Source organism: Rana temporaria, chromosome 2 (genome assembly GCF_905171775.1).
Source record: "Rana temporaria chromosome 2, aRanTem1.1, whole genome shotgun sequence".
Taxonomy (NCBI): Eukaryota; Metazoa; Chordata; class Amphibia; order Anura; family Ranidae; genus Rana; species Rana temporaria.
Window position 1 is genome coordinate 457576564 of NC_053490.1, and position 19177 is coordinate 457595740.

The 19177-nt window shown below is 44.4% G+C and overlaps 1 protein-coding gene across 1 annotated transcript in view; it reads left to right on the forward strand.

Annotated features, from left to right (window-relative positions):
* BLMH (bleomycin hydrolase) overlaps positions 1-19177 on the forward strand; it is a 64576-nt gene that overhangs the window by 25169 nt on the left and 20230 nt on the right. The window contains exons 7-10 of the mRNA XM_040338568.1: positions 3021-3176; positions 11537-11695; positions 12840-12907; positions 13436-13553. Of these exons, the coding sequence (XP_040194502.1) occupies positions 3021-3176; positions 11537-11695; positions 12840-12907; positions 13436-13553 (501 nt within the window). The remainder of the gene's footprint in view (positions 1-3020; positions 3177-11536; positions 11696-12839; positions 12908-13435; positions 13554-19177) is intronic.

The following is a 19177-nucleotide window of genomic DNA, read 5'->3' on the forward strand; positions in this document are numbered from 1 at the left end:
CCTTTTTCATCCGCAAACGGATAGATGAAAAAGTGGACATACGGTCCGCACATGTGAAAGGGGGCCTTAGAGGTCTTGTCCTTTTACCCAGCCTGCTCTCCTCCTATCTGCATATTCCCTTGCTGGCACATAAGCATTGCAACACAGCTGACTGGCTTTGCTTCTTTGTTTTCCAAATCCTGAGCTCTGCTGTACAGGGACCCCATAGCAGTGTATTTGATTCAATGGGTGCATGCCCAGCTGCGATTCTCTTATCATGACGACCTTGTCTTTTTAATATTGTTGGATAGTTATACACTGACTTTTTTTGCTGTTGTGTGATATTGATGGTGCGTTTTCTACCATAAAATATTTTTATTCAACTGTGGTGTGTCACTAAAGTGATCTTCATGGTAGGCCTCCTTCCTTTAGTTTATTATTTTATTATTATTTTTAATAGTTTATTATTTTGTTTAGCCTATCCCACACCCACCTAACAACTGTCCCAGAGCCACCCCCATCGAATCATTCCCTGCATCTATTACCTTTTGTACCAACACCTCCCCCCTTTAGAATGTAAGCACTACAAGCAGGACCCTCCTGTACCTTCTGTATTGAACTGTACTGTAATTGTGCTGTCCCCTTCTACATTGTAAAGCGCTGCGTAAACTGTTGGCGCTATATAAATCGTGTATAATAATAATAATTAGGGTTGTCCCGATACCGATACCAGTATCAGTATCGGGACCGATACCGAGTATTTGCGAGAGTACTTGTACTCCCGCAAATGCCCCCGATGCCTGAATAGAATACTTGCCCTCCCCCCGCCGCCGACGACCGCAAAGCCACCACTGCCGCGTTAATCAGCGTGTGGGGAACATTACAGGCAGCTTTCGTTTGAATAGCTGTATTCCCCGCCACGCCGTGTATAGACACTCCCCCTTGCTCGGGATTGGACAGATCCGTCCAATCCCGAGCAAGGGGGAGTGTCTGTCTATACACGGCGCGGCAAGGAATGGACAGCTATTCAAACGAAAGTTGCCTGTAATGTTCCCCGCACGCTGATTAATGCTGCAGCGGCATCATCATCTACTAGGTATGGCTGCAATATATGGGGGGACATGGCTGCAATATGTGGGGGGACATGGCTGCATATGTGGGGGGACATGGCTGCATATATGTGGGGGGACATGGCTGCATATATGTGGGGGGACATGGCTGCATATATGTGGGGGGACATGGCTGCAATATATGGGGGGACATGGCTGGATATATGTGGGGGGACACGGCTGGATATATGTGGGGGACATGGCTGCATTTGGGGACACATTTAAAAAAAAAGTATCGGTACTTGTACTCGGTCCTAAAAAAGTGGTATGGGGACAACCCTAATAATAATAGTTTATACAGGGACCCCATAAGACTGACACTGGGTCAAATTAAGGAACCTGTACTGCCTGCATTTAAAAAATCACATTTAATGCATGAATAAATACAGAGCTGCATTAATGTGTATTTTATATCTGCCTGAAGTTTATCTTTAAATGAGCCCCAGAGCCTCTCTTCTTGTTAACTATTTTCTTCATATGTTCATACCCAGATCCCCAAGCCCTTGATGAAGTGGCTGTCTCTAAAAACATGCCAACTGTTGGAGTAATATAAAGATACCAATCTCATTGTTGTGGCTTAGATTCCACCACCCAGTTTATGCCCTTCCATTATGTCATGCCATGCTTGTGTGTCCTTGTTAACACAATATTTATGTGCTGTAATCTCGGGACCCCAGCATCCTGTTTTGCAGAATGTCAGGCCAGCTCTAGACATTCCTTGATATCAACATCTTCAGCCCCTCTCTGTTTATAGAAATGCCATGGTACTTGCTTCCTTTCTGAATTTCTCAAGTGCCAGTCAAATAGTGAAGTGCTAAAAAAAAAAATGGGTGAAACCAGTGATTTGTAGAATGCGAAAAAAAAAAAGGCAAATAAAAAAAATTAAACAGTATATACAATTGCGTCACAAGTCATATTGTAATTTGAATGATATTAAAAATTTCCTTTCCTTTTCAATCTGTAGCTCACATTTTTCTGCAAATGCAATGCAATATGGTTACATGGAGGTGTTCTGTACACAGAATGTTTTATTGGGATTTTATGTAATGGTCCAACACAAAGTGGCACATAATTGTGAAGTGGAAGGAAAATTTATACATTTTTTGTGTGGCATGCATTTGTATTCAGCCCCCTTTACTCTGATACCCCTAACTAAAATGTAGTGGAACCAATTTCCTTCAGAAATCACCTAATTATTAGAGGCCACATGTGTGTGATTTAATCTCAGTACTAATACAGCTGTTCTGTGAAACCCTCAGAGGGTTGTTGGAGAACCTTAGTGAACAAACAGCATGTGGTGTAGTGGGTAGCACTTTCGCCTAGCAGTAAAAAGGGTCACTGGTTTGTTTTCAGTTAGCGGTGCAAATTTACATATTATGACTCAAACTGCACATGGCAAGAATTTTGATTTTATTTTTATTAAATTAAAAAAAAAAAATTGCATGCGGTCCACTACCACTTTAAGCCCTACAGCTTGAACAAGAGAAATCACTTTATTCCTCTGTCCAGGCTGTCCCAGCTGTTTTAATCAGAATGTGACTTTATCTGTTCGGACGATATTTTTCCACCTAGCTCTTTATTTTTTAATCTTTTATCTGTTCTCAAGCCGGGTGGTACCAACAGGGCTACCCACGTCTCAGACATTGAATGATTTAGCAGAAAGCTGACAACTTTCATGCCATGTATGGCTAGAACTGGTAAAGGCACTCTTGCTGTTCCTTTTACTGAACCCAAGGTGGGCTTTTTTGATGTGACTAATGTGAATTACGTGGAAATTAGATCAAGGTCAATTGAGTGAAATTTCTGATTTTAAAAAGGCCGCAGTGTGCTAGATTGCATCAGTAGATCACTGATTGGTCACCCTTGTTGCCCTATTTTGAGGAAATAAAATTCATTATATATATATTATTTTTTATTTTTTTTTCTTCCTAGGTATACAGAGTAGTCAGTATTTGTTTGGGGAGCCCTCCAGAAACTTTTACCTGGGAGTTCAGAGACAAGGAGAAGACTTATCACAAGATTGGGCCTTTGACACCCCAAGATTTTTACAGGGAGCACGTTAAACCTCTTTACAATGTGGAAGACAAGGTGAGCTTTTATTGATTTCAAGAGCACAGGAAAATGTCACACTGTATACTTTTATTTAAACATTTGAATGTTTATAACATATTAGCGTGAGGCTAATGCATGTTTCTTTCTCATCGATTTAAGAGACACTTTAAGTTCTAAACCTTTAGATTATGTTGTTATTGACATGTGGGTTGGACAAAAAAAACTGTAGGCCAGCCCAGGATTATTATTATTATTATTATTATTATTATTGTGATTTATTTGTGCTATTTTTTTTTTTCCATCAGTCATAACTCTTTTCTACATCGCTGCTCGACCTATGTATTATTTCTGTTGCAGTTATTTTGCTTTTTATTGTGCCGCGAATCCGAAACCTGCTGGACTAGACATTGCAGGATCATCTGAAAATGACCATTGGGCACTGGGTCCTGCACTGGGCGCTGGGTCCTGAACTGGGCATTTGTCGGACTCTGTTCTGGTAAATTAGCTGCAGAGCACTTCCCAGGTGCAAAGCCCCACTGGCTTTGGTTTAGCACTTGTCCTATCTCTGAAGATTCAGTTCATGAGTGGGCCAATTGGGCCCGAGCACCAGGAGCTTCATCATTTGCATAGGTCGCATTGCAATATGTCTAATTTTAGAAATGCAGGGAGGGGAGATAGTTCAGTCTCTCTGTGCCGAGTACCCCCACGTTCAATTTCTACTAACAACTTTGGGGCTGCTTCCAGCACTCCTTCTGACAATGTCAATGTCTACAGCCCAGGGTCCTTTCGCCCTCTGCTCTTGGAGTCCATTTCTTTCTTAGAGTCCCATTTTAGCTGGGTCCTCTGCACTTTCAGGTGTAGTCTTTACCACGGTCATACAAGACTTTATGGCCCAAATTACTCAGTACTCCAATCACATAGGCCACAAGCTCTTTTCTTTTGCAGCCGCTTTTCCAACATTACTCTGGATTTATGAACCAGTCTGAGAAACTATTTTCTTCCTCATGCACTATTTTGCCTTGTATTTATTTGGTGAGGATTTTGTACAGAAGTGATCCATTTCTACTGCAGATCTGGCCGTGTCCCACAACATTGCGCTTATTGTTTCGGCTTGGCACGCACTTGTCTTTAAGGACCCAGTCCATAAGCGTTTGGAAGCTCTTTCTTAGAGCTCTGTTCTCTCTAGGGGGTTCTGCCCTTCACCCAACCATGGTTGTGGCTTTACTTGGTTTGTCCAATGAGACATAGTTAGACAATCTTAAAAAAGTCTAACCAATGCTGTGGTGTTAAACTTCAGCTGTGACAGTTTGCTGCACTTATGCATAGGGCATTTGGCTAAAGTGCTGACCTGCGGAAAAAAAAACTCTTGGATCTGCATGGTCATACAGAGGCATCTCTACAGATTGGATTTACTGGTTGCAAGAGTAACCATCCTCATCAGTGGAAGAAGCCTATGGAACAGACTACAAAGCCTTCTCCCTCTCTGACTGTTAAACGCCTCTTTCATTTCTCTGTTCCCTTGAGCTCCATGTCATGCTTGGCTTCCCACATGGACTGGCACTTAAAGTCTGCCAAGTCTCCTAAGAAAAGCCTTCCGTGGTATAAGGGAGTGACCCTACTTTCCAAAGTGGGTGGATATTAGTTGACCTATGCAGATACTTGACAGCTTGCATTTAAAGGGGTTGTAAAGGTAAAAAAAAAAAATCCTAAATGGCTTCCTTTACCTAAAACTGTTCTGTCACTGGAACTGGGGCAATGACTGCTCAATCCAGAAGAACCATCGGAGCTTAAAAGAGATCTGCTAAACTGTATGGTAACCCAAGAAGGTTTAAGACAAGAAACCGAGGAGCGGACAGTGAGCAAAACTCCAGTTTGTAGCCATTGGATACCATCTCCTGCATCCAAGTGTCTTAAAGGGGTTGTAAAGGTAAAACACTTTTTTCCCTAAATAGCTTCCTTTACCTTAGTGCAGTCCTCCTTCACTTACATCCTTCGATTTTGCTATTAAATGTCCTCATTTCTTCTGAGAAATCATCACTTCCTGTTCTTCTGTCTGTAACTCCACACAGTAATGCAAGGCTTTCTCCCAGGTGTGGAGTGTCGTGCTCGTACCCTCCCTTGACATACAGGAGAGTCAGGACGCCCACTAACACACAGCTCCTTTCTCTATCTGCAACATAGAGAGTGTCCTGACTCTCCTGCATTCCAAGGAAGGGTGCGAGCACGACACTCCACACCAGGGAGAAAGCCTTGCATTACTGTGTGGAGTTACAGACAGAAGAACAGGAAGTGATGATTTCTCAGAAGAAATGAGGACATTTAATAGCAAAATCGAAGGATGTAAGTGAAGGAGGACTGCACTAAGGTAAAGGAAGCTATTTAGGGACATTTTTTTTTTACCTTTACAACCCCTTTAAGACACTTGGATACAGGAGATTGTATCCAAGGGCTACAAACTGGAGTTTTGCTCACTGCCCGCTCCTCGGTTTCTTGTCTTAAACCTTCTTGTGTTACCATACAGTTTAGCAGATCTCTTTCAAGCTCTGATGGTTCTTCTGGATTGAGTTGTCATTGCCACAGTTCCGGTGACAGAACAGTTTCAGGGTTTTACTCCAACCTGTTCATCAGTGCCAAACCCAACAGGGGCATCTGCCCCATCTTGGATCTCACACCTCTGAATTTCTGCATTGGGTCCAGAAATTCCACGCGTGGGCCACCGAATGTGTTATTGACTCTCGTCACAAAGTAAACTTTCAGGCTCCTGTGAACATTAAGTATGCTTACATTTATGCCCATACAGCTCATTTACAGTTTATCAGTGTGTCCTACACTTTGCTGTGGTGCTCTTGCAAGACCACTTTTCTGGCCTCCCCATTGTGGGATACTATTGTTGAGGGAACAGTTGGCATCCGTGTTTTATCGATTTGTGCCCTCCGTCAAGTGCCCACGCATGCGCAGAACAGAAGGGCACTCCAGCTGGGTTGCCAATCAGCTGGAGTGACTTCACCATAGCGCATACACACATCGTAGGAGGATTTTTTCGACGGGCGATACCATTGCCGTTTTATCTCGTCTTATTTTACTTGTGTGCGCTGATTGCCTTTTATAACAATTGCTATAAACTGAGTTTCAGTTCAGTGAGTAAGTATTTGATCTTCAAGCAAAAGATACATTTATACTTGGTGGAGGAACCCTTGTTGGCAAGCACAGGGGGTAGGATGTTTCTTGTAGTTGGTGACCAGGTGTGCACACATCTCAGGAGGGATTTTGGTCCAATCTTAACGATCGTCTCTACATCCTTTAGGGTTTCTTGGCTGTCTGTTGGCAACTCGAAGTTTCAGCTCCCTCCATACACTTTCTATAGTATTAAGGTCTGGAGACTGGTTGGGCCACTTCATGACCTTAATGTACTTGTTCTTGAGCCACTCCTTTGTTGCCTTTTTTTTTTTTTTTTTTTTTTTTTTTTTTTGAGTCATTGTCATGCTGGAAGACCCATATTCAGTGTTCTGGCTGAGGGAAGAAGGTTCTCATCCAAAATTTAAAATATCATGGCCAAGCACGGAAGTGGAAACTTTATGCCTTGGGGCTGTTTCTCTGCTAAAGGTACACTTGCTGCATTAAAGGAGCCAATGGATGGTGCCATGTATTGTAAAATCTTGGATGAGAACCTTCTTTCCTCAGCCAGAGCACTGAAGATGGGTCTTTCAGCATGACAACGGCCCAAAACATGCCGCCAAGGCAACAAAGGAGTGGCTTAAGAAGTAGCACATTAGGTCATGGAGTGGCCTAGCCAGTCTCCAGAACTTAATCCTATAGAAAATTTATAGAGGGAGCTGAAGCATCGATTTGCCAAGCAACAGCCTAGAAACCTTAAGGATTTAGAGAAGATCTGTAAAGTGGACCAAAATCCCTCCTGAGATGTGTACAAACCTGGTAATCAACTACATTAAATGTCTTACCTCTGTGCTCGCCAACAAGGTTTTCTCCACCAAGTATAAAGTCCTGTTTTGATTGGGGATTAAAGACTTATTTTACTCCCTGAACTGCAACTCAATTTATAACATTTGCATTGTGGTTTTTTTTTCTGGATTTTTGGTTGATATTTTGTCTCTATCATTTAATATACACCTATGATAAAAATTATAGACCCTTCATTTCTTTGTAAATGGACAAACTTACAAAATCTGCAGGGGCTTAAAGGAACACTAAAGGTTTGTTTTTTATTAGGGCCCTTTCACACTGGGGCATTTTTCAAGCGCTTTAGCGTTAAAAAAAGCGCCTGTAAAACGCCTGAAAGAAGCTGCATCTGCAATCCCAATGTGAAAGCTCGAGTGCTTTCACACTAAAGCGCCTGAAAAACACCCCAGTGTGAAAGTGGTCTTAGCGTTAAAAAAAGCGCCTGAAAGAAGCTGCATCTGCAATCCCAATGTGAAAGCCTGAGTTCTTTCACACTGAGGCGCTGAGCTGGCAGGGCGTCAAAAAAAGTCCTGCATGCAGCTTCTTTGCAGCGCTTTAGGAGCGGTTAATACACCGCTCCTAAAGCCCCCTTCCCATTGAGGAAGCTTTTTTTAACGCCAAAGCGCCTGAAAAGCGCCTCAGTGTGAAAGGGGTCTTAGCAGCGCTTTACCAGCGTTTTTCGGACGCTGGCAGTGTGAAAGGCCTCTGAAAGCACTTGGGCTTTCACATTGGGATTGCAGATGAGGCTTCTTTCAGGCGCTTTACAGGCTTTTTTTAAACGCCAAAGCGCCTAAAAAACGCCCGAAAAACGCCCCAGTGTGAAAGGGGTCTTAGATCAATTGATTGCTGTAAGCAAGAGCATTTAAATATCGCTTACCTCGTTTTTCCTTTTGACCTCCAAAATACAGTAATCCAGGCTTGAAAATGCCATTTCCTGTCTCTCCTCTTCTTGCTTTCCACCAGCATCTGAGCTGTTTTGCATGGTGGAAAGCAGAATGTGCTCACCCCCTCCCTATGACTACAGCCCTGCGTGAAGATGCTCTCTTATCCCTCACAGGCATGGAGGCTAAGCCTAATGGGAACTGTAGTTCCCATTAGGCCGTGATGTAGCAAGAATGAATGCACACCGCAAACCAGGAAGTCAGTGAGAATAATGATTCAGGAGTGCTGGAGGTGAATAAAACAGCTCGATTTCAACAGGTATCAAACTAGTTATAATGCAAAACATTACTTTTTACTTCATCAGCTACTTTAATTTAAGAGGAAAATATTTTTGTCTTTACAACCCCTTTAAAGTGGTTGTAAACCCAACCACACAACTTGCACCTACAGGTAAGCCTAGACGAAGGCTTAACTGTAGGTGCAAGAAATCTCTCCTAAACCTGCACGGTTTAGGAGATATTTACAATGACAGGCGCCGATGTCTGAGCGCCTGCGCACAGACATCGGAGCTGACTGCGCAGGCGCCGTGAAGAGCAAACACCTATTTCGGCTATTTCCGTGAAGCGTGACGCGCCATAGCCGGCCGTCAATCACGAGCCCTCTGAATAGGAACGCCCATTCCCCTGAAACTTTACTACGCGATTACAGCGTGAGTACGGCGCCAAAAAAAATAATAAAGGCATACTGTAGCTCACGCTACTATGCTGAATGAGATGCTAGAAAAAAAAATGTTTTAGGGAGAACCCCCGCTTTAATGCCGTATTGCCGCGCATGCGCAGGGATCTGCTGGTCCCACGCACATGTGCGGAAGTGACGTCAGCGCCGATAACAGGAAGAAGATGCGAGGGGACATGGCAGCAGAGGGAACGAGGAGGACTTCGGGGGCTTAGATTTAGGGGGGGGGGGCTCTACTTCCTCTTTTTAAATAATCATTTTCCCCACTGTATCGCTCACAACATTTAAAAAAAAATCTGTACACCAAAATAGAAATTGATTTTCTAAAAGAAAGAACAATCCTTATTATGTATGAATGCTTAAGACAAAAGTCTTCTGTGTAGGGGAATAACATTGCAGCTGTTTGCAATTCGGATGGGAATAGGCAGCCTAAGAAAACAAATGACAAGACTGCTGCTAAGTAATACATGAACATTACACATGCATAATCTGTGCTGCATCAATTCCACTTTCAGTTTTAATTTACCATAATTATCCTGATGTATTTCATATATACTCGTACAAGATACTGATAGCACCTGTCCTGCAAATGTAGCACTAGCGAACACTGTAGAACTGTAGCCTGACCTCAATTACTCTGCAGCGCTCTGCTTTTTGTAATCGGCTCTTCCTGGCTCAGAGATTAAGAAAACAGACCTCCCACCCATCTACTTCCCATTGTGCTGTTTGTTTAATGGGATATCTCCTAAAGTCACGACTCGGGTGCATAGCCAAGTATAAAGCCTACTCACTGTATATATTTCTTTAGTATTTGGGTATGAGATATGTGGCCTGAATGATTATATGACTACTACGTAAGAAATACAAATTAAAGTGTTACAGGAGAGCCTAAATGAAATCTTATGTAAAAAAAATCCACCTATGCATTTACCCATTTTACATTCATAAAGTGTATCCTTTCCTAAACCCTAAATGCAAATTGGTTTATTAAAGCTGAACACCAGGCAAAACACCTAATACACAAAGCTTTTTTTTATTTTTATATATATATAATTTAACTGTGAAAAGATTTGTTTTTCTGTCCATCTTGAGATTTACATAGCTCTGCTGCACAGCATGACCCTGATTTTTCTCTGCTGCATATGAGCAACATTGAAGCTGGCCATACATGGGTCAGTTATTTTTCGTTCAGCCAGTGGGTCAATGAGTAAAAAATGACCCAATTCCCCCATCCACACTTTCAGTGTAAATGTGGGAATTCTCCCTGTTGTTGTGTTATTGTATTTTGTAGTGGGAATTCCCTGCTGTCAGAATACATTGATCAGCGCTGCAGCCTATTGGCTGCTTGTGCTGATTAAGTGAGAATTTACCAACAATCCAGTTTTTATGAGAAGTCAATTGATGGATTGACCTCCAATGAACAGGAATGACCATACGCTGAGCGAAATTTGTCCGACTCAAGTTTTGATCAATGTATAGTCGCAATCTCCTGGATCCCATGTGAGCTCCTTCTCTTCTGTACACTACCGTATTTGCCGGCGTATAAGACGACCCCCTAATTTTCCAGCCAAAATGTTGGTTTTGGGATATACTCGCCGTATAAGACTACCCCCTTCCTACTAGTCATGCCTCGCCTCACGGTGCCACCATTACATGCCAGACTGTGCCCCATTACATGCCAGACTGTGCCCCATTACATGCCAGACTGTGCCCCATTACATGCCAGACTGTGCCCCATTACATGCCAGACTGTGCCCTTACCTTATCCCAAGACATGCAGAATCGCGGCCGTACGATTTTTCAAAAGCCGCGCCTTCTACGTCTTCTGTTCCGTGATAGGCGGAAACACTCAGCTTCCCAGGAGGCACTGTGTTCAGTGTTCGCCTATCACGGAGGCCCTCTCGTCCGAGGACCAGAGGGCCTCCGTGATAGGCGGACACTAAACACAGGACAAGAGGGCCTCCGTGATACGCGGCGTTTGAAAAATCGTAAGGCCGCGATTCTGGGATAAGGTAAGGTTAGGTTACCAGCGTATAAGACGACCCCTGACTTTTAAGAAGATTTTAAGGGGTTAGAAAGTCGTCTTATACGCCGGAAAATACGGTCATTTCCGGAGGTTGTAAGAAAAGAAATGGCTGCACATCCAGGAATTCCGATGTGCCTTTTCATTGTTCAAAGTGATAACACCAAAGACACCAACACGAGGTCACGTAGACGCGTTTCACACAAACATCTTGTGCTTAATCATCACCTTAATGATTAAGCACAAGATGTTTGTGTGAAAAGCGTCTACTTGACCTCGTGTTGATGTCTTTGGTGTTATCACTTTGAACAATAAAAGGCACATCGGAATTCCTGGATGTGCAGCCATTTCTTTTCTTACAAGTTTCCCACGGAGGCGGGCCGGCACTCAACCTGAGGTGGAATATCTCGTAATCAGCATACACCTGGAGCAGCGGCTCTTTTTTTCTTTCTTTGTATATATTTCAGGGGGTTACTCACTCGACACTGCCGCCATTCTTGGAAACCCCTTGTATTTTCTTTCATGAATACAAGGCATTCTATAATTGGTGGCAGTGCTCAGCGAGAGACCTCTGAGGTCAGTGTGCAGTGGGGCAGCTGTGCTCACAGAATCTGTCCACTTCTCCAGAACCCCCCCGATTTGGGATATGCATACTTCCATTGGGCCAAGCTGGACCAATGTATGTTTACAAAAAAATATATATTACTTGGAGTTCAGCTTTAAACAAGGTTACCATTGTCTGTGAATGGGACTAAACTTGATTTCTATACCTCATTGCTGCCTTCTCCTTTCTATGCAGATCTGCCTTGTCAATGATCCTCGACCGCAAAATAAGTTTGACAAACTTTACACTGTGCAGTACTTGGGTAATATGGTGGAAGGTCGGAAAACACAGTATAATAACCAGCCTGTGGATGTCTTAAAAAAGCTAGCAGCTGCCTCTATAAAAGATGGAGAGGTAAGTAGCATCCATGACATCTAGGAAGGCCATACATGGAAAGCTTTTGCTGCATGATTGCTACAATCTCTCATTTGTATTGCTTTCAGGAACGGTTGATTGGTACTGTTTTTTGTTAGTGAAAATAAAGCTTTATTCACTATTTTTTTTTTTTAAATACAATTTTATACTTGCCTACTCTGTGCACAGAGCAGTCCCGGTCCTCCTCTTCTGGGGTCCTCTGCTGGTGCCCCCCTTTTCTGTGTACCCCACAGCAAGTTGGTTGCTAAGGTAAGTACGCAAGCAGCTTGCGCCTGGGCCCCACTGCCTGCATTTATTGACCCAGACACCTGGGCTTCATTCCACCCCTGCTTCCCCTCTCCCTCACCATAGGATTTGATTGACAGCAGGAGGAGCCAATGGCTTTCGCTGCTATCAATCTACACTGCTCTCATGCACATTGCTGGATCAGAATCTGCCTCATGCAACAAGTATAAGGGGGAACTGGAGGTGATCCTAGACTCAGAAAAGCTTTTAGAACCACATTAATCTCTGCTGAACACAAGGATTAAAGCATAAAATCCAGTGCGATTCTGTATTTATTCATAAACAATTTAGAAAAGATTGTCTAAGACCGTATGTACCAAATAGTAGCCTGCGATATTGAATGTCTGAGCTGCAGTTTCCAGATGAACCCACCTGCTGTGGTCATTAGGAGAGATTGCATTGTCCATTATAGATTTGTAATCTCTTTAATTTGTGCGGTAAGAGTGACCAATACAGAGGGAAGAGATCCAAGGACTATGGCAAGAAAACATCATGGCTGCAGCCTCTTAACAGATCTAAGAGCCACCAGCACTCATCTCATTAGACTTCACACATAATTGTGAAATTTCAATTTTAATTGAATCTTTACAAAAAACAAAGTTGCATTGGGTAGCACTTACCCCCCAAAAAATTGCAGTATTTAGGCTATCCCAATAATTTAACCTGCTTTACACCATGGGTGAAATAGAGCCTACATACACTGGATGTTCAACTGCTTCCAGCTCCTTTTGTGAACTGAACTAACCTGTCTTAAGTAGTCAAAGACCACTAGATTTAGCAACTCTTAATGTGTAGTAAAATTATCATTTGCTTATTGAAATTTTGTCTCCTCCAATAGGCAGTGTGGTTTGGTTGTGATGTTGGAAAGCATTTTCATGGAAAATTGGGCATCAATGACATGAACATGTAAGTTATCGTATTGTTATGCAAGTATCTGTGTAATTTGTACCTATTACATTCTCTCTCTCTATGCCTATGTTAATTTTCTGATATTCCAGATTGGCTATATTGCATTGTTGGCTCAACCTACTTCTATAATGTGCTATAGAATGTACTTTAAGTACTAGCTTAGTCTGCTGACATCACATCGAATAGGATGGCAACCAGCAGCAGTTTCAGGACTTTTGGAGGTCTACACAGGGGGGTGTTTACATGTGAATACTATGAATAAAATATGCTAAGTGCACATATAATCTTATGGGGAAGGTCGTTGTTGAAATAACTGGTTTAGCAATATAGTCTCCTTAATGAGGAAATACGGAAAGTGTAGTATATATTGCTGAAATATTACACTTGCAGGTCTTTACACTGAGAGGACACCATTGTAGTGGAGTTCTATAATGAAGTGTATGTATGATGCATATATAAAGCTTTTGTTTTGTTTTTGAAGTATGCTTAATCTTTGTCATATATCCAATCAATTTCTCATTTCAGATTTGACCATGAGCTGGTGTTTGGTGTGTCGGTTAAGAACCTAAACAAGGCTGAGAGACTTATTTTTGGGGACTCTCTGATGACACATGCCATGGCACTGACTGCAGTCACAGAGAAGGTAAAATAAGAAGTAGAATCATGTTATTGCTATTGTCAAAAATGTAACAGTGATCACACCTTGTCTTTACAGCATGCATTTATACAAAATGATAAATTATCCAGCTAATTTTTGTTAGAGGTTGTAAACCCAGAGAAAAAAAAACCTGTAAGACAAAGGCATAATGAGCTAGTATGCTTCGCTGTGAGGTGCGATGGTTTAATGCCGCGTACACACGACCATTTTTAATGGTCTGAAAAAAAACAAGTTTTTTTTCAACCCGATTATTGTGAAGCCGGCCTTGCCTACACACGATCGCGAAAAAAAAAAATGCTCTAGCAAAGCGTGTTGACGTACAACACGTACGACGGCAATATAAAGGGGAAGTACCATTCGGATGGTGCCACCCTTGGGGCTGCTTTTGCTGATTTTGTGTTGGTAAAAGTCTGGTGAGAGACGATTCGTGCTTTTCAGTCTGTTACAGCGTGATGAATGTGCTATCTCCAACGAGCTTCTGATAATGCACGTTTTTTTCACGTCGTTAAAGCCCACACACGACCATTTTTTACGACGTTAAACACAACGCGAAAATTTAGAGCACATTCTAAATTTTTAATGGCCGTTTTTAACATCACGAAAAATGCTCTGGAGCCCACACACGATCGATGATTTACGCCTAGAATATGTAAATCAGCTAGATACGCCTATTCACGAAAGTACGCCCAGCCGTCGCAGTACAGATACGCCGTTTACGTAAGGCTTTTTCCAGCGTAAAGTTACCCCTGCTATATGAGGCGCAGCCAATGTTAAGTATGGACGTCGGGCCAGCGTCAAATTTTCCGTCGATTACGTCGTTTGCGTAAGTCATTCGCGAATAGGGCTGGGCGTAATTTACGTTCACGTCGAAAGCATTGGCTTTTTGCGGGTTAATTTGGAGAATGCGCCGTTCGGAAAAAGCGTCATTTACGTGGTTTCACAATAAATTTACATAAAACACGCCCACATCTTCCACATTTGAATTAGGCGGGCTTACGCCGGCCTATTTACGCTACAACGCCGCAACTTTGCTTTGTGAATACTGCACTTGCCTGTCAAAGTTGCGGAGGCGTATCGTAAATAGGATACGTTACGCCCGCACACAAATACGTGCTCCCTACATGAATCTACCCCACAGTCTCTCACAAAAGTGAGTACACCCATCACATTTTTGTAAATATTTTATTATATATTTTCATGTGACAACACTGAAGAAATTACACACACACTGGGAGCTACATTTTATTGAGGGAACTATTAATGACTTCATGTACTGTGACATACTGAAGCAGAGCATGATTCCCTCCCTTCGGAGACTGGGCCGCAGGGCAGTATTCCAACATAACGACCCCAAACACCTCCAAGACGACCACTGCCTTGCTCAGGGTAAAGGCGATAGACTGGCCAAGCATGTCTCCAGACCTAAACCCTCTTGCGTATCTGTGGGGCATCCTCAAATGAAAGGTGGAGGAGCGCATCAGCTCTGTGATGTCATGACTCCTGTGGCAACCTGCGAAGCTCTGGTGAACGCCATGCCCAAGAGGGTTAGGACAGTGCTAGAAAATGGTGGCCACACAAAATATTGACGCTTTGGGCCCAATTTGGACATTTTCACTTAGGGGTGTACTCACTTTTGTTTCCAGCGGTTTAGACATTAATGGCTGTGCGTTGAGTTATATTGAGGGGACAGCAAATTTAAACTGTTATACAAGCTGTACACTCACTACTTTACATTGTAGAAAAGTGTAATTTCTTCAGTGTTGTCACCTGAAAGGTTTGATAAAATAATTTCAAAAATGTGAGGGGTGTACTCGCTCTTGTGAGATTCTGTAATAGCATTACTATCTTGTTCTCATTAGAGAAAGTAGATGGTTGCTTCTACTCCCAACAGATTTCCCCATACACTTTGCCAGGGTAGCCCCTGAGAATTGGAGGCAGCTGGGACACTGAGTGGATTTAGATACATAAACAATTTCTCTTATCGTCCATGGACGGACACAGCTCCTTAAATCTTGACAAGTGGGTTATGTTCCCTGTTTACAGGAGAGGACTAGGCAGAAACATGTTAAATAGTTAAATACATGTTACATTAACAGAGTTGAACAGCCCCGCCCAGGGGGCGGTCCCTCCAGACATAACCCTCCTCACTGCAGCTTGCAGCCTCAGTTTCGTTCTGCCTAGCAAAGGAGAAGGACGTATGGCTCCCTTTGGGCCCAGCGCCCTGAGGAGAAATTTTATTTTATTTTACTTTACTTTTTCTTGAATCTTCTTTCAACTGTTGGCTGAGAGACAGGCTGGATATTATAGATCCTTGTAGTCTACCCAGTCCGACCAGCAAGCGTGGGCACACCTTTGCAAAGAGGCTTGGTCTGCCACGCCATACCTCATGACTCCTGAGGTGGCCGGTGAGCTTTGCTCCGAGGTCCACATATGACTGAGCTGTGGTGTTGTCTCAATCACAGTGGACCGGGCCGACAGCTACCTCCATTGCGGTTGTAGGTCTGTCAGGAATGCGTCAGCGAGTCCTCGCTCGGACGGGTAAGTACAGTCCCTCCTGCTTCGGTGGGTTGGTACAGCTGGGCATTCCTGGGGTTCGGGGGTCCCTTCCCCTTACTTCCCTGCTCCTTTCCCTTGCTGCATTGCTAACATTGCCGCTGTCAGGGGGGAGGGGGCCTTCCTGAGGGGACTGTTATCTGGTCTGTGTTTTTTCTTTTTTGTATTGGGCTTTCCTGTGAGGTAAAAAGCCCTGTGATGAGCACAGATGTTTATGATTATACTTCAGCAGACGCTGACTGATTGGTGACACCTGTAATGGTTTTGCTTTTTATGCTGTATCTGTGACTTGTCCTTAAATAAAACAGCCCTATGAGGCTTTTCCTGTTTAAACACAGGTCCCTGCAAAAGTTACCTCACGGTTCTTTTCCTCACAGGCAGCGCTGTGCAGTCTCCTCCTGAGGGAGTCCCCTGGTTACCCCTGGTTACCCCTGGTCAGCGCAGCAAGTGGGTGAGAGGCCCTGAATAGGGCTCTAGGAGCTTTTGTCTATTTGTATGGACAGGTGTGCATATTATAATACACACTATATGTAAATATTGGAGTCAGTATCTGGGTCCTTCCCCACATGCTGGTGGTGGCAGCAGGTGTTAGCACCTGTGATTCCCACAGAGTTTTTATTGTTAGTCCTGGACACAGTTTGTGCCAGGGTGGGGGTGGACTGCGGGCGGGCGGTAAAAGAGTGCCCCCTTCCCCCGTTATCCCCCGGGGAATGCTCTGTTATGGAGCCATGGACTAGGTACCTAGTTGAAAAAAAAAAGAAAGGCAGAATAAGGCATTTATGGGTGCGCTTTTTACTGCTGCAAGGGACTCTCCTAAGCTGCATAGTGCAGCTGGGTTTCCGCTGAGGGCTCTGTCTTTTTTGGATCACACAAATCAGACCGCTGTGTAGGTTTTTTCCTTCTGTGCCCTTCTTTGATAATTTCTGAGATGCGGAATGAGAAAAGCCACTGAGGGCTTTTGTTGTCCCTCACCGCCGGGCGGGAACCCCCACATGTATGGATCTGACTGATAGAAGATCCGAAGTACTGACCCGTTCCATGTTTACCATGCTGGGGTCTGGCTTGCGGCCTATTGTGGCCACTACACTGGGGTCTCAGTGGTCGCTGGCGCTATTTTTTTGGGAGATTTTTCAATTACATTGAAAACTCCCATTGGCGCCCATTTTGTCGTAGCCACGCTATGGCGCAGCTTACATTGTGCTGGCCTTTTTCCTGTGGCCGCGTTCTGAACGCTCGGCGGCCATCTTGGAGTAGTCCTGACCCCTAGTGCTGTATACAACTCACAGAGTGAGCATTTTGCACCAGACAGTGGAGGAGCACCGACTCTCTCCTGAGGTTATTAGCCTAGCGGACCAGCTGGTCCAGGGCCTCATATAGGTCTGTGATGCTTCATTGAATGCTGCGCCCTTGTTATCCAGGGCGTCTGTTTCAGAATGGTTTTATGCACACGGTGGTGTAGTGCTTAACTCCATTACTTGGCAGCAAAAGAGTCATTGGTTCGAATCTGCACACTGACGCCAATCTGCACACTGACGCCAATCTGCCTGGAGCTTGCATTGTCGCTCCCTGTGTCTGTGTGGGTTTCCTCCGGGTACTCCGGTTTCCTCCAAAGACATGTGTGCATACACCTACATAATATACATACACACTATGTGTGTGTATTATTTAGGGGCAACCCTCCCAGGCCGTCAAAGGCCCAGCTGGGGGACTAATCTGTCCCTGGGTGCATAAGCCGATCACGCCGGCACCCAAATCCTGCCAATGTATATAGCCTTCCCTCCCTGTCTCTAGGTGGGAGGGGCGGCTTGCAGGTTCACAATTCAGTGAAACCTCCCTGCTCTCCGACTAGTGGGTCTGCGAGGTGGTCTCTTCGGAGTACTAGATAGGGTTTCCTCCTATCCACAGAACAAAGTTCTGTCCTTGTGTCTTCCCCTCCCGGCACGTCGGTCTGCCTTGGGCAGTGTGGGATTTGCTAAGCTGCAAGGTAATTTTACCTTTCCTGCAGGACGAGAGTTTTGGGGTTTTCTATGGGCCTCAGGCCCTAAATACCTTTGTGAACGTCGGGTAGTTCCGCATGGAATCCATTTGTTCGGTGGTAGCTGCGCTTCATCCGGGGGATGTCCTGACGTCCTCGGACATCAGGGACGCATACATGCATGTCCCGTTTTGCACATGTCACAGTGTTTTTTTCTGTGCTTTCTGATGAGAGAAGGGTCTCTGTCAGCCTGTGGCCCTCCCTTTTGATCTGGCGTCAGCACCATGGGTTTTCAGCTAGGAGCTCGCACTTATTTGAATTTTGTTGGGACAGCGAGGCTTTGCCTCATTGGCTACTTTGACGACTTTCTTCTGAGAGCAGCTTCTGTCTCCGACCTAGTGGATGGGTTATTCCCATTCAGACCCTCCGAAGATTCGGGTGGATGTTAAACGTTTAGGCCAGAAAGTGTAGCTCAGTGGCAGCAAGCCTGCCCTACATGTGTGCGACCCAGGGTTCAAATTATGGGCATGCTAGGTTCCGACTCAGCGTTGGAGTATCTAGTGTTGATCCAGACTCCTCAGTGGCAAAGGTCCTTCTTCCCCTGGAGAAATTGCAGACTCTTCAGTCTGCGGAGAAGGTATTGGCATCACGCAATCGGTCTTCTCTCCGGGCGCCTGCTGGTTCAGGGTCTGTGGGTATCATTAGATTCCTGTGCGCCACCTAGTCAGAGTCTCTCTGAGTTGGTGACAGAGATTCCCGACTCTTCGGTCCGGGAAGTTGTTCCTTCCTTCCAGTGGTCGGTGTTTACGACGAATGCCAGCTCACGGGTTGTGAACCTGGAGGTTCACAAAACTGGGGGGTCCAGTCGGCCCTGAGTCGCTGGACTTGCGTGGACCTATGACCACACCTCCTTGAATGTGTCTGGTCTCGGTAGCTACCCAGGGTCGGGCCTGGCTAGTGCCTGGTGGAAGACCGCCTGGGAATACCAGGTGCTGTCTACTGTTCATTGTCCTACTATTTTAGGCGATCAGGCTATGCTTCTCCTTGTGGTCGACCAATCTGGTTTCAGCCGGACAACGTC